This window comes from Rosa chinensis, chromosome 6, assembly GCF_002994745.2.
Source record: "Rosa chinensis cultivar Old Blush chromosome 6, RchiOBHm-V2, whole genome shotgun sequence".
Classification (NCBI taxonomy): domain Eukaryota; kingdom Viridiplantae; phylum Streptophyta; class Magnoliopsida; order Rosales; family Rosaceae; genus Rosa; species Rosa chinensis.
The window spans coordinates 52,678,608-52,691,083 of NC_037093.1; the positions used below are offsets into that span (position 1 = coordinate 52,678,608).

Consider the following 12,476-nt stretch of genomic DNA (forward strand, 5'->3'; position numbering starts at 1 on the left):
CTATTGTTGTATGACAAAGCCCTTTTTCCTACCAAATCAGTTGGAGGTTCCAGTGTTGTTCTTTCAGACTAGTGTTGATTTGTGTCTCATAAATACTCAAGAGGATGAGGAAATCAGTTTGAAAATTCTCTTACTCTAATTCTCAATGCAACATCAGCACAACAGGTATGCCTTTTCTTCGCTCTACTCCTCTTATTAAGAACAACTACAACAAAGATAAAAGAACATTACAAAAAACAAAGTATCACGAGCCGATTTTATATGCAGCGAAATTAACCCGCGAGGCACTAAGGTTACTCTGAACTGAGGCCAGCCTGTCTTTCTTTCTCCTTTGATACTTAATTTTTCTTTTCCTCTGTGTGCTTCTCTTGTCAACTTGACCCTTTTGACATTGTCCCCTTTACTTGTTGGGATTTACCAACAAAAGCTACTCACACATGAGTCTCACACCTTGTGACTAACCGATCGCTTCCTTGCGTCATGGTTGTCTCCCAAGACACTCACCCAACCGATAGGCTTCCATGTCATTCAGGCTTGTGCCAGCCCGTTGCTGACCCGCGTGCATCCCGCACATCGATATCAAGTATCATGACAGTGCGCCAAGACCTAATTAGCCTTCACATTCCCTCATTCAGTCATTCCTTAGTAGCATGCACAACTCATTCGCCTCGTGGGCATCCCTTGCACCATTCACTCGGCTCATGGGCAACATGTACCCTCATACTTCGCCTCGAGTGTCTTCCTGACAAGCCATCCTGGCCGTGTGGCCTTTCCCTTCTAACGAGGCTAACCATGTTCTTTTCTTGATGATTGTCATGGCTCTAAGGCCTCTCCTTACCCGTAGGCCAATTCCCAAACAGGCGTACCATCTTGCATACTGACATGCCACTCGAGTGAGCAACTCACCCTCGATGCCCCTCTCGAGCTTCCTTTAGTCTAGCACGGGGTCGCCCCTCCCGTGCTTACTAGCATCACTTTCCTTTGAGCAAGGTCGAACCTTAACACATGCCCACGTCACTTGCTCCATGGTCAATAAGCACCACGGGGTCTTGACATATCTTTCGTAAGTCCGCATGTTTGTCTAACGCTGATGGCATAAGGACTGCTCTCATACGAACCTCGCCATCGAAGCAGACCCGCAATATCTGCTTTTCAGCCGATACTGTCCATAAGACATCTTGACTCATGGAAACATATGTCGCCCATTTCTGACGACACATTCCCGGCCCCCTAGGTCCCCAACGGATGCCCAAGAAAAGCTCATTTAGTGCCCCATGAAGGTCAACACCGGGGGTGGTGGAGAGCTTGACCATGTCTTCCCCTATAGAGCATATTGGGTTTAAATGGCTAAGGTGGGAGGAAACATCAAAATAGCCGAGGAGACTAATAATTCATAAGAAAAAATCCAAATGACATGCCATCAAGTGCTTTGAATTCGTCTCGAGGTCCTTGACATTTTTTGTGTTTTAAGTTTTCCTAAATTCCCAACCGAAGACCTCGAACTTGAAGTTTCACTTAATTATAACAATGTCACTTGCCCTCTATTTAGCTCCAAACTTGTCATTGGATCTCCAAGGCTCGTCCCTCTTAACATCTCCTTTATAAAGTGTTACGATAACACTACCCTTACGTGCGGCTCGTGGCACAAAGCAAACAGCCTTCCCACAAGAAAGAAGGAACAAACCAACTATTGGAGTTAATTAAGCCAGTTATACGCACACCAAAATTACAGAACGAGCTTCATCAAATCAACCGCCAAGTAATAACGGAAAACTACCACTGTAAAATAGTTAAAACTGAACTTTACTCAGAGTTAATGAAACCCCACACGGGGGCCCTCACTTCCGCCGTCACGTCCTTTCGCTACTCTACCCTACAATCCGTGCTACATAAGCCCACCAATCTCCGTAAACCGCAAACCAACACGTGATTAAATAGTCCCAATCACCGCCCAGAAAAAGCAAACTCCAATTATTACCGTGGTACGAAAAGCACCGGATCCCAGCTCTAATGGTCCGAAGTCCAATACATTGAAGTTACGAGAATCGTGTAGTTGGTGGCTCCTTTTTCTCTAGTATCTCGGATTTCAGAGCGGCACCGGCACCGATCACATCCCGGAAAACGACTATGCATTCGGCGTTTCAGGCCGACGAAATCTCCGACATCACCGAAACCTTCTGGGCCTCCTCCACGTCTCTCCAGATGAATCGCAGCGACTCCGAGTGGGCCTTCGAGCAGTTTCTAGAGGAAGTCGTCTCCGCCCCACCACCACCACCACCCCGCGCCGCCGATCAATTGACCGTCTCCTCCGTTGCCTCCGCTCACTCCTCGACGTCGAAGCGCGAGGAGGTCGATGAGGAGGTGGTCGAGATCAAGAAGCCCGATCGTCATCTCAATTGTCCGCCGCCTCCTCTGCCGTCCACGGCGCCGATTAATTCGGATCAGTACCAACGCGAGCTGCTCAAGAGCAAGCTCGATCTCGCGTGTGCTGCAGTCGCTCTCACTCGGGTACTTATATCTCTCTCGTCAATTTTACAATTTTTTTTTTTAAATTTTTTTTTGCTGAAATTTGAGTAATGAATGTGGTTGCAGGCTTCGTCTTTGAAGCCTGTGGGTTCTGGTAATGTAGCGCAGACTCAATCTATATTGCCACAGCCTTCGCAAGTGACCTCTGCACTTCATAATAAAGGTTTGTTCTTTACAATCTTGTAGGTGTGGAATTTGATGTTGTTTTATGCTTAGTGCTTAGTGATCACAAGGCTCACAGCAATTTAGTAATGTTAGTGTTAGATATGTTTGTGTCTAACATAGAGAGACCATTTTGATTTGGAATGTGCTAGCTGCGGTTTATGGTTTGCCACAAAGTGAGGCTGATACTAGCCCGCTTGGCATTCCGGCTTTACCTGCTATTCAGAAAAAAGCTCAGACAACCAGTGGATCGTCGAAAGATGACTCGGATGATGATGACCTGGAAGGCGACATTGAAATTACCGAGAATATGGATCCTGCTGATGTGAAGCGCGCGAGGAGGTGAGTCACTCCATCTTGATTCGCTTGTAGTCTCATTTTGGTTGCCATCAGTTTCCTACTATTATTTAGTTTTGTTTCATGTCATGGAAACCTCTTTGACTAAAGATAGTAAGAGTTGGTATTTAGGGCTTCGATGAACTGAGTTAGAATTTCTCTATGATAGTCATTGTATGACTATTATGTGACGGACGTTAACAAATTGAATGTCTCGAAGGTGAACAAACATGTGTTGCCCTTGGAAATTAGTGTTGTTTGAAGCAAAATCAGTAGATTTAGAATGAGGGGATGGTGTCTGTTACATGAATGAATTTTCACCTGATGTGAATGAATTTTCACCTGATGAATTTGTTTGACAACAGGTTTGTTGTAAAAATTGTCATCTCTGATATCAGGAATTCAACAGATACTACTCTCCATATGCGAGTTAATACCATATTTGGTAAATCTTAAAACATAGCCCTTTATCAATTGACATGTTGATGGTGCTCAGGATGCTGTCAAATCGGGAGTCAGCTAGACGCTCTAGAAGAAGAAAACAAGCACAAATGACTGATCTTGAGACCCAGGTGCTGCTCCTTTTTTAAATAGTAAAATCATGCTCTCTTCTTCATATTTCCAATAATAATTATTGTTGGTAGAGACCATTGGAGTTATATGTTTGGTTTCATATAGGCTGGCCAACTAAGAGTCGAAAACTCTGCACTGTTAAAACAACTCACTGACGTGAATCACAAATATGATAATTCAGTCGTTGATAGAAGAATATTAGAAGCCAATATTGAGACATTAAGAGCAAAGGTACAGACATACTTGTGTGCTTGCTTTTCCCTAGTCAATATATTGTTGGTTTGATTTTCTTATTGGTTAACACTTGCATTCTCTGAAATTATCAGGTGAAAATGGCAGAAGAATCTGTCAAGAGGAAGACAGGGATCAACCCGCTACTTCTAGCCATGTCAAATGTACCAAATGTACCTAGAGCAAGCATGGCATCACTAGGCAATCCAATGGATACATCTGCCAATGCTTCTGTGCCAATGCAACCAACCTCCAATCATCTCTTTCATCCGGTGGCTCCTAGTATCAACACTCCACCACATCACCAGAGATTAGATACCAGCTTCCCTGGAAACCCCTCGATTCCTCTAGTTGGAAACCAACAGAGTACCGTTGGGCAACCAATTGTGAGGGGAAGCAACACGACTGAAGTACCTTCAGTTCAGCACACAGCTAGCATAGATCACATGCACCAGCAGCAGCACCAGCAGCAACTTCGGCCAGGAGTGAATCCGTGTGAAGCATTGCCAGTTTGGAACCCTCAGATTCCCCATGCAGTCCCCAAGAATAAGTAGAAATGAATGTAGTATTGTAGTGCCTTTTTTTATCCCTTCCTATTTTACAGATAGGGATAAAAAACTTGATTGGATACTTAAAACATGGGAGCACTTTATTAATGAATTTGTATTTCTACTTTCTTTTGCTAAATTTTTTGTTTCCACCGTGTCTCCTATGAGAAATTCAATTGAGACCTCCACTATTGCTCAGGTAACCTCCCAAAGGAACTAGTTGAACCTATCTGATCTCAGTTTAGGTATTGGGATGCAAGTTGTATCCTAATACAATAACACAGTTTCATTAAGAAAAATAATTTCTCTACATGATAGCATGTTTCACAAAAGGACTTCCAAAAGAAATTCCTTTTTCTTAATGGGGTCTTAAATGTCTACATTTGAAAGAAACAAGAAAAAAGGTACTACATGAGCTGAAAATAATATACAGGTGGTAATATGTTCATTTAATTCACTACTGAATTTTGGCGCCAGCTTGGAGACCTGATTGCACTTTGCTTTGAAAGTGAGATTCCAGCCTGCAAGAAGAAATAAATCCATTGACATCAGAACTAATAATAGATAATGACAAAAATGACGAGGGATACAAACACCATGCCTGGTTGCACACTTGTAGTAAATGGTATCAGGAGAATTGTAAGTGCGTGCATTTGCAAACATCCTCTTGGCATCCGCAACAAACATCTCAAATGTTACATAATACTGCTCCGACTCTACCCTCTTAGACATTGTCTTTAGATCTGCATCATATTGAATATCCGACAACACATCACAAATTTGAGAACAATGCAAAGTTTAGTTACCTATGCTAAACACAGCTTAGAAGAGGTGGAAGTACTTGTTAGAGATTTCCAATAACAAGTACAAGAAAATAATATATGGTGAGTAAACACCTAAGCAACAGAATATTAGCATACAAGTTATGGTGACTAAAAACCTATCCCATACCATGCCTTTTCAAATAATTTAAGTTTGTGAAATTTTACAACTCAAAATGTAAAAGCCAAAACAATGCTACCACCCAAACGCCATTATCAGAATTCGGAAGTCAAATGGAATTTTACAGTTTCCAATGAAAGCACTTGAAACAATTCCAGATACGGCTGAACTAAACTGGTGGTGGCCATGATATCAAAACCATTCTGTTGCATGGATTGAAATGAAAAATCCTTACCCATAGGATCTTTGATGATGTCATAATAATCAGGAACATCACGTGCATCGACTGGTTCCTTGAATGGCCACGCATCAACATGGTCATGCATAGACTGCTTAAATGACAAGTTATGTGGTCAGAATCCACATAGTATTGACAATAGGAAAATAAAAAATTTCTCATGATTGTATAAATAGACTTTGAACTCAAATAACTCAAGTAATTACAATATTTTTAAACGCATGCTATGCATTAAGTTTCGTATATAATATCCTACCCCTGGAATATCACTTCCTTTAGGGGACACTAAGATGATAGTCCTATACTCTTCTATTAAATTTAAGGATAAGTAAACAAATGATTTGAATAATTTCTTAGCTTAAGAGGTATGCAACTAAGAAAAGCCTTGCAACATCCATGAAGGTTAAAAAAAGAGACACACACAGATGCAAATTTTATTTATTTTTTATTTTTGAAAAACCCCATCATCAGCCCATAGGTTCCAGCAGCGTGTTAGTAACTTGATACAAGTTGCAAAATATACTAGGTCAAATGCAATTATCTTAATAAAAATAAGAGAAAATCAAATTTAAACTTGAGAAAGAAGACCTAAGAAACTAACCTTTAGAAGGGCACGCATGAAAGCAGTCAAATGCTTTTTGGCATTCTCTGTGGAAGCTGTCAAAGCTCCAAAACGTGAATGGCCAAATTGATCAGGGGTCCACCCAGCCTCCCCTATTATCAGAATTATCATAAACTTTGAATTAGCACTCCAACTTCACCAACAGAAACTAAACTAGCATCTTAGTTGATGAGCAAAAGAATTCCATTAGGGGCATAAACAATGAGATTAGCATGATATTAGTGCTTCTCGTGACTGACTACAGGTAGCATATTATAAACCGCCAAAGTGTCCTATATAACTAGTCTACGTTCCAAGTCTTCTAAATTCTACAAATTTCAAGTGTACTTCAATTACAAGTTTCAAAGCATCTTCCTTTATAAGATAGTCAAAAGTACTCTTGCTTAATAGAAGCTAACTATCAGGTGGCGCATACTGTGCATTTAGTCCCCACTTCATTCCAATGCTTATTTACACTAATGTATAAAACCAAAACCTCATAGTTGGTATAATATGTTAGACTCCTACAATATGTCCAGTAGCCTAGTTAATATAATACTAAAAGTATTTTAAAAACTATGATAGTTAAACAAAAGTGGTAATAATTTCTTGTTCTCAAACAAATTGTCATATAGATTTGAATTTAAAGATTTAACTTTCAACTAGTCTAGACATACATCAAAAATAAATAAAGATGTAATTAACATTTGATGTTCAACATTTAAGGGCCGCATTCAAACCAGGAAAATTAGTCTAAAGGTTGTTTGGAAAAGAATCAAAAGAAAGGCACCTACCGATCCAAAAAGTACACAATGGAATGCTTTGTTAAGCAAAATTAAATTACTTACTCAAGCCAGGGATGTCCTCGACCTTGATGAGCTTTTTAGGAATACCAGCTTCTTTCTGATAAATAAATAAATTCAAGTTCAGAAATTAAGTTTAAGAAACATAGGAAGGCACAGCTCAAAAGTGCCATGACAGCAGATTATAAGTAATGACACCAGATTCTCACTAGTATGTCTAATACTCCACTGGTTAGTTGTTAATACATGAAAAAGTGGCACAATCGATTAGATCGGTATAAATAAGTTTTAGAATATACCTTTTGGAAATCAATGCCAGGATAAACAATGTGACAATTTGAGAGCTCTCTTATCTTTTCATCAATTGCCTACCATATGTCAAACATGCAGAATAGTCTAGATTAGAGTAAATCCATGTTGGTGCAATACACATGCTTTGGCATCCACCATTACCATAATAAGATGGAAACACATCTAAACATTAATTACACAAATCTATAAGCGAACAAATGGACTATTACCTGCCTTTGACGACGAATCATAGTTGATAAATCAGTGTATGGAAGCTTTTGGTCTATTTTGCATTCCATTAGGATTCCTCCATCATAGTCTTTTATATAGCTGCAAACCATAAAAAAATGTTGACAAAGTTTTACAAAGATTCTCCGACGCAGTAAGATACATACATCTAGAAACTCATTTCTGATGAAGGACAAGCAGGTTACATGCTCATTTGTTTATCTTATCTTTCCTTTTTTTCTTGGGTTACATTTGGACTTTGACGATGGTAATTAAAAGTCAGAAAATAAAGCATCAGTTGTAACAATGCTAGGCCCCTTCCCCAAATGGCTTTTGAGACCAAAACACATTTCTTTAATTGTTTTAACAGTGACAGCTTAAGCACAATAAGACCCCTAAATCTTAAAACAGAATATGATAGTCTTCATACAATTAGAGTGATGCATATAACATACCCATGCCATCTGTCCTTCTCCAGGTAAATCTCTTTCGTAAAACCCTGCAAGTATATATATATATATTTAGTGCAATTTCTTCACCAGTTTCAGTCCATCATTCAGGAGCACAAAAAGAAAGAGATCCGAAGGAGACAGTTAAATAAAGTATTTCAAAAGCTGAGACTTCAGACCCAAAATTTCGAAAGCACATGTAGTTTTGCCACTATTTGTTTATGCTAAAGCAATCAGTAGAAATTCTAAAAGAAGATTGCAAGAACAGTAGATAACAAGACCTGTTTAATAAAATAGCCAACGGCATTATTGTCAGCATAGGTCAGGAAATGGGTTAGCCCATCAACATCCCGTGCATGTTGTTTTAAGTGATTCATCAGTCTGGTGCCATAACCTTTTACTTGTTCATCAGCTGTGATTGCGCAAAAAGCTATCTCTCCAAACCTTTGGCTGTAATCCAGAAAAAGAGTGTTGGTAACAGGGGGACTGTGGTAGCTCCTAGATGAAACTATAACACTAATGCACAAACCATTTAAATTACCATATAACTATTCCCCCTTTCATATACAACGATACAGAGGCTATGAGAGATCAAAATGAAAGCAACATTCGTTAACACTTTGCAATGGCCTGATGATTTATTACATGTTCAAACTCTTGGGCCTCTAAGAATATCATCACCGACTATACAGAAGTCCTAAGTACCACTATCATATCATAGATATTACTACGAGTTCCTAGAAGTTTCACAGGAACAACAATGAACAGACAGAGTTTGGCAAAGTTTCACTACATAGGGGCAAACAAACTTTGAAGTGCCTAATCATTACATATTCAAACTCTTGGGATTTCAGGAATATGAACTCCAACTATACTCCTAAGCATTTAACTATCTGATGATAAATACGATCAGAAAGTTACTGGGAAGTTTCAAAGGCACAAATTGTATCTAATATACAGACAATTTAGGGAAGAAAGATACTAGAGATCGCTTTATGTTCTGAAACTGTAAATGGGATTATCAAATAATAATAGAGTAATTCTGACAACAGAATAAAGCCAGGAAATGTAATGAAATGATTTTAAACAAGTGATCTAGTAGTCCTTCTTAGATTCATTGAGAATCTTTCATTCGAGTAATGTTCATATACAGTTGAAATATTTTAAAACCTTAAAGTTGTATTTAAGAATGTGGGAATGGAAATACAAGGAGACGAAGAAAAAGGTATAAACTTTACCTGACATATGGTCGATAAGTTATGCCACCAACAACATGATTACGTCTGATAACCATAACCGACTTATGGCTCCTGTCATCCGAAAGTGAAAACCATAAACAAATTTAAACGAGAAATTAAAATATAACTACAGAGGGATGAAATGAGCTATCGAGCTAATAGCATTACCTATCCATAACCAGTCGAACAATGTACTCCTTGGGCATGTTTGGTAGTTGCCTGGCAAATATGTTCTTCAATCCTACCAACCTGAGAAAACCCAAAGCATAGGCATAGATTAAACTCCACACCAGGACAGAACTTTTATTACCACTTAGTTTCTTCCGATTCCGTTCAGTGTTATTAACCAAACTCGTATCAAGAAATTGAACCATCCAAGATTAGAAACAAAAGTTCATCAGAGACAAATACCAGACCATATGCTCATCAATACCATCATTCGAAAGGCACACAAACTTGAGCCTCCCTGCTTCCTCCTAAAATCGAAATTACGAAAAACAATAGAACTTAATATAACCAATTAAGCATTGCTTCCTACTAATTCACAATTCTGAATTTCATAAAAAAAATGTCAATGTGATACTTGAAAGTGCAGAAAGGCTTTACCTCTCTCTTCAGTAGCTCCTCTCTAGCACTATAAGCTCCACTGGTTTGTATATTCTCTGTAAAAATTTTAGTTGCGTCCTCCTTCACCATTATCCCCGGCACCGACGAAGTAGGCCCCACCGTACAGGTCCCGATATTCCCACCTCCGTCCTTAACACTATCCGAATTCTCAATCTTAACTGTCAAATTCTCCGTCTTGAGCTTCGAATTGCGCGCCGAGGCCGCGGCGGAGCCGCCGCTGTTGTCGAGGCGCGCGGCGGTGAAGTTGCGCATGGAGGAGTCGTGGTCGAAGTCCTCGTCGTCGTCGCCGAGCGCCTCGGACTCATCGTCGGAGTCGGAATCGGCGCCGCCGCCGCGGGCGGAGATGCTCTCGAGGTCGTCGTTGGAGGTGAGAGCGCCGTCGCGGGTGTCGGCTGAGAAGGAGGAGGGAGGGAAGGGGGGCGCGTGGTCCTCAGACGCGAGCTTGCGCTTGTGGATGGAGGAGGTGGCGGAGGCGGAGGCCGAGTGGGACGGCGACGGGGACTGCGAGCTCCGCGAACGGTTGGAGACGGCGAGGTGAGAAGAGTGCGTGTCCATTGCGTGGGGTTAACTCGGGCCGGTGAGTTGACTCGGACCGAGTCAAGAGTTTAGGGCACTCACTCTAGAGCTGATCGGCCAGTTCGAACTCTGAGGGAGAGAGAGAGAGAGAGATGGAAGACTGAAGAAAGGGAAGCACGTGCGCAACAGTTGGACTCTATATTAAAAAAAAGTGTGGCCCGCCCAGACACTCGGCCCAATATGAAGATCCCCAGCAACCATTTTTCACATACATCTTCCTCCCGCCAAGTCGAATCAGTTAGAGGGCGGGGATGGAGGGATTGAGCTCATTGAGGTGTCCGCCTGGTTCCTCCATTCCCCGTAATCGGTGTATCGTTTTAGCCGTTCGGAAACAAAGTCGGAGACCTTCGACACTTGAAGATTTCCTCTAAAGTCAAGGACTTATAATTCGAAAGACGGTAAAAACATGATCCAAAATTAATGACATAAAAAATTGATCATTATTACTTTTCAAAAAAGAAAAAAGTGAAAGAAGGAAAAGATTCTCGAACGAGGAGAAAAATACGTTTTTACAACGCACTTATTAAAAATATATCTATATATGTTCAAATCATATTAAGAACAAAAAAGTTAAAATTATAGTATCGTGGGAGCAATCGCGATGGACAACCCCTTTCATCCTCAAGCACATATTGTTCAAAGATGGAGATGAGAAATTTTTTGGATGAAGTAACAATATTGAGGGAAACCCACCCTGCCCGTCGGCATCCGTGTACATGTACTTGGATGTTGAAATCAATTTTAGATATAAATTGATGTTACAAGTTAATGACACGACACTATTAGTGGCAGAAAATGAAGGGTTCAAGTTTTCACCATTTCCCTTACCAACTTCAGTTTTTCATCTTTATATAGTTTGCAACAACACAAAGAACAGATAGTTATTACTTTATTTCAGAGAGCACAACCATGCATAAAACAAACCTCAATATCTTTCAGGAAAGAAGATCGAATGAGATTAATACTCGATCAGAACTGGTTCAACAACAAGCAATTATTCTAATGCATCTCAATACTGATCAAAATCATACGAACGGTTAGCGAAGTTCCGATCCACAATAGTTTATTTCACCCATCTCTGAATTATTAATCATAACCAACCTTCTTCAAGTACCATAACGCTCCTTCTGCGGCGTGTTCCGCTGCAGCTTTCTTATTCAGCTGCGGTGCACTAAAGCATTCCACTTCTGTGTTTGGCTCTGAGGGTTCCTTTTTTATCTCAATAACGACCTTGAAGGTGAACCTGAGGTTTAATCAATTAGATGTATGATATTGGTTAGATCACTAGTTAGCATCTAGTAACAAAAACACAAAGTAAATTTTGTTGATGATGAACTTACATCCTCAGGTGGGCCGGCCCTTCCTCTTTGCAGCACTCATACACAGGGTGCTTCCATTTGTATGCATCACATACGTTATACAGTTTTGATCTTTTGTTCAGTACTTTAACCTACACACAATTAGATGAAAGGAGGTCCCGGTAATTAATAAGAAAATAATGCAAATAACAATTGAAAAAGCTTCAATTCTTAATTTGGAATTAGAACTTACTTCCCTCTTGGCGAACTTGGCCTGTAGCTGATCAAGAGCATTTTCTGCATTCATATTACACAGGTGATGAAGATATATAGGATCAATTCCAGATGATCGAATATATGAAATTAATCAATATTTAAGCATAATATGGTATTGATTGGTGATCACGACGTACTAGTTTTATACAATTGATATATTTAATTTATGGCCAAAAGTATAATTTCATTAACCTGACGGCATGACCAAACAGTACATTGGATATAAATGCAGACATGCAGTATAGCCAATGTAGCTCATCCACAGCCCAACACTAGGACAGGAACAAAAGTGAGCTGCCTAAAAACCTAGCTGCCGTGTCTGAAGTCTTGATTAAAATTCTTGAAAAGCTGTAGAATCCGTGTCACATAGAACACCATATTAGAAAAAAAAAATCAAAAGATAATTTTTTGGATAAAAAAAATCATGGGGTAATAAGGAGGAACAAAGAGTCGTGTATATATTTATAGATTCATTTGCTGTGTGTCACAAGCCGCACATAAGAGTAGTGCTATCGTGATACTTCATGAAGAAA

The 12,476-nt window shown here is 39.9% G+C and overlaps 3 protein-coding genes across 4 annotated transcripts; 1 reads left to right on the plus strand and 2 right to left on the minus strand.

The window, feature by feature from the left end:
• The first annotated feature begins 1,994 nt into the window (after positions 1–1,994).
• On the plus strand, positions 1,995–4,526 carry LOC112170314 (light-inducible protein CPRF2). 2 transcript variants are annotated; one of them, XM_024307563.2, is made up of 6 exons: positions 1,995–2,508; positions 2,608–2,689; positions 2,841–3,030; positions 3,521–3,596; positions 3,703–3,828; positions 3,924–4,526. In XM_024307563.2, exons 1-6 carry the CDS (start codon positions 2,128–2,130, stop codon positions 4,380–4,382), a joined length of 1,314 nt encoding a protein of 437 aa, XP_024163331.1. In that variant the 5' UTR covers positions 1,995–2,127; the 3' UTR covers positions 4,383–4,526. The 2 variants fall into 2 exon arrangements, with proteins under 2 accessions (XP_024163331.1, XP_024163330.1); XM_024307562.2 differs by having other exon boundaries at positions 1,997–2,508; positions 2,593–2,689.
• Positions 4,527–4,639: 113 nt separating this feature from the next.
• Positions 4,640–10,475, minus strand: LOC112170313 (histone acetyltransferase GCN5). Its single transcript, XM_024307561.2, has 13 exons — positions 9,773–10,475; positions 9,578–9,642; positions 9,335–9,415; positions 9,167–9,238; positions 8,210–8,378; positions 7,935–7,978; positions 7,482–7,581; positions 7,260–7,328; positions 7,006–7,060; positions 6,158–6,270; positions 5,554–5,647; positions 4,978–5,119; positions 4,640–4,897 (listed from the first exon to the last, which is right to left on the minus strand). Exons 1-13 carry the CDS (start codon positions 10,346–10,348, stop codon positions 4,834–4,836), a joined length of 1,644 nt encoding a protein of 547 aa, XP_024163329.1. The 5' UTR covers positions 10,349–10,475; the 3' UTR covers positions 4,640–4,833.
• A 910-nt stretch (positions 10,476–11,385) lies between these two features.
• On the minus strand, positions 11,386–12,014 carry LOC121049857 (ribonuclease 3-like protein 1). Its single transcript, XM_040508133.1, has 3 exons — positions 11,921–12,014; positions 11,710–11,819; positions 11,386–11,612 (listed from the first exon to the last, which is right to left on the minus strand). The coding sequence occupies exons 1-3, from the start codon at positions 11,972–11,974 to the stop codon at positions 11,456–11,458; spliced, it is 321 nt and encodes a 106-aa protein (XP_040364067.1). The 5' UTR covers positions 11,975–12,014; the 3' UTR covers positions 11,386–11,455.
• Between the last annotated feature and the right edge of the window lie 462 nt (positions 12,015–12,476).

Excerpts from the sequence above, each read along its gene's own strand:
- LOC112170314 (XM_024307562.2), top strand. The coding sequence starts at position 2,128 with ATGCATTCGGCGTTTCAGGCCGACGAAATCTCCGACATCACCGAAACC. Across the intron at positions 2,509-2,592 it reads CTGCAGTCGCTCTCACTCGG|GCTTCGTCTTTGAAGCCTGT; the intron begins GTACTTATATCT and ends ATGTGGTTGCAG. Across the intron at positions 3,597-3,702 it reads TGACTGATCTTGAGACCCAG|GCTGGCCAACTAAGAGTCGA; the intron begins GTGCTGCTCCTT and ends GGTTTCATATAG.
- LOC112170313 (XM_024307561.2), bottom strand. The coding sequence starts at position 10,348 with ATGGACACGCACTCTTCTCACCTCGCCGTCTCCAACCGTTCGCGGAGC. Across the intron at positions 7,329-7,481 it reads TGATTCGTCGTCAAAGGCAG|GCAATTGATGAAAAGATAAG; the intron begins GTAATAGTCCAT and ends GACATATGGTAG. Across the intron at positions 5,120-5,553 it reads CATCATCAAAGATCCTATGG|ATCTAAAGACAATGTCTAAG; the intron begins GTAAGGATTTTT and ends AATATGATGCAG.
- LOC121049857 (XM_040508133.1), bottom strand. The coding sequence starts at position 11,974 with ATGAATGCAGAAAATGCTCTTGATCAGCTACAGGCCAAGTTCGCCAAG. Across the intron at positions 11,820-11,920 it reads CCAAGTTCGCCAAGAGGGAA|GTTAAAGTACTGAACAAAAG; the intron begins GTAAGTTCTAAT and ends AATTGTGTGTAG. Across the intron at positions 11,613-11,709 it reads GGGCCGGCCCACCTGAGGAT|GTTCACCTTCAAGGTCGTTA; the intron begins GTAAGTTCATCA and ends ATTAAACCTCAG.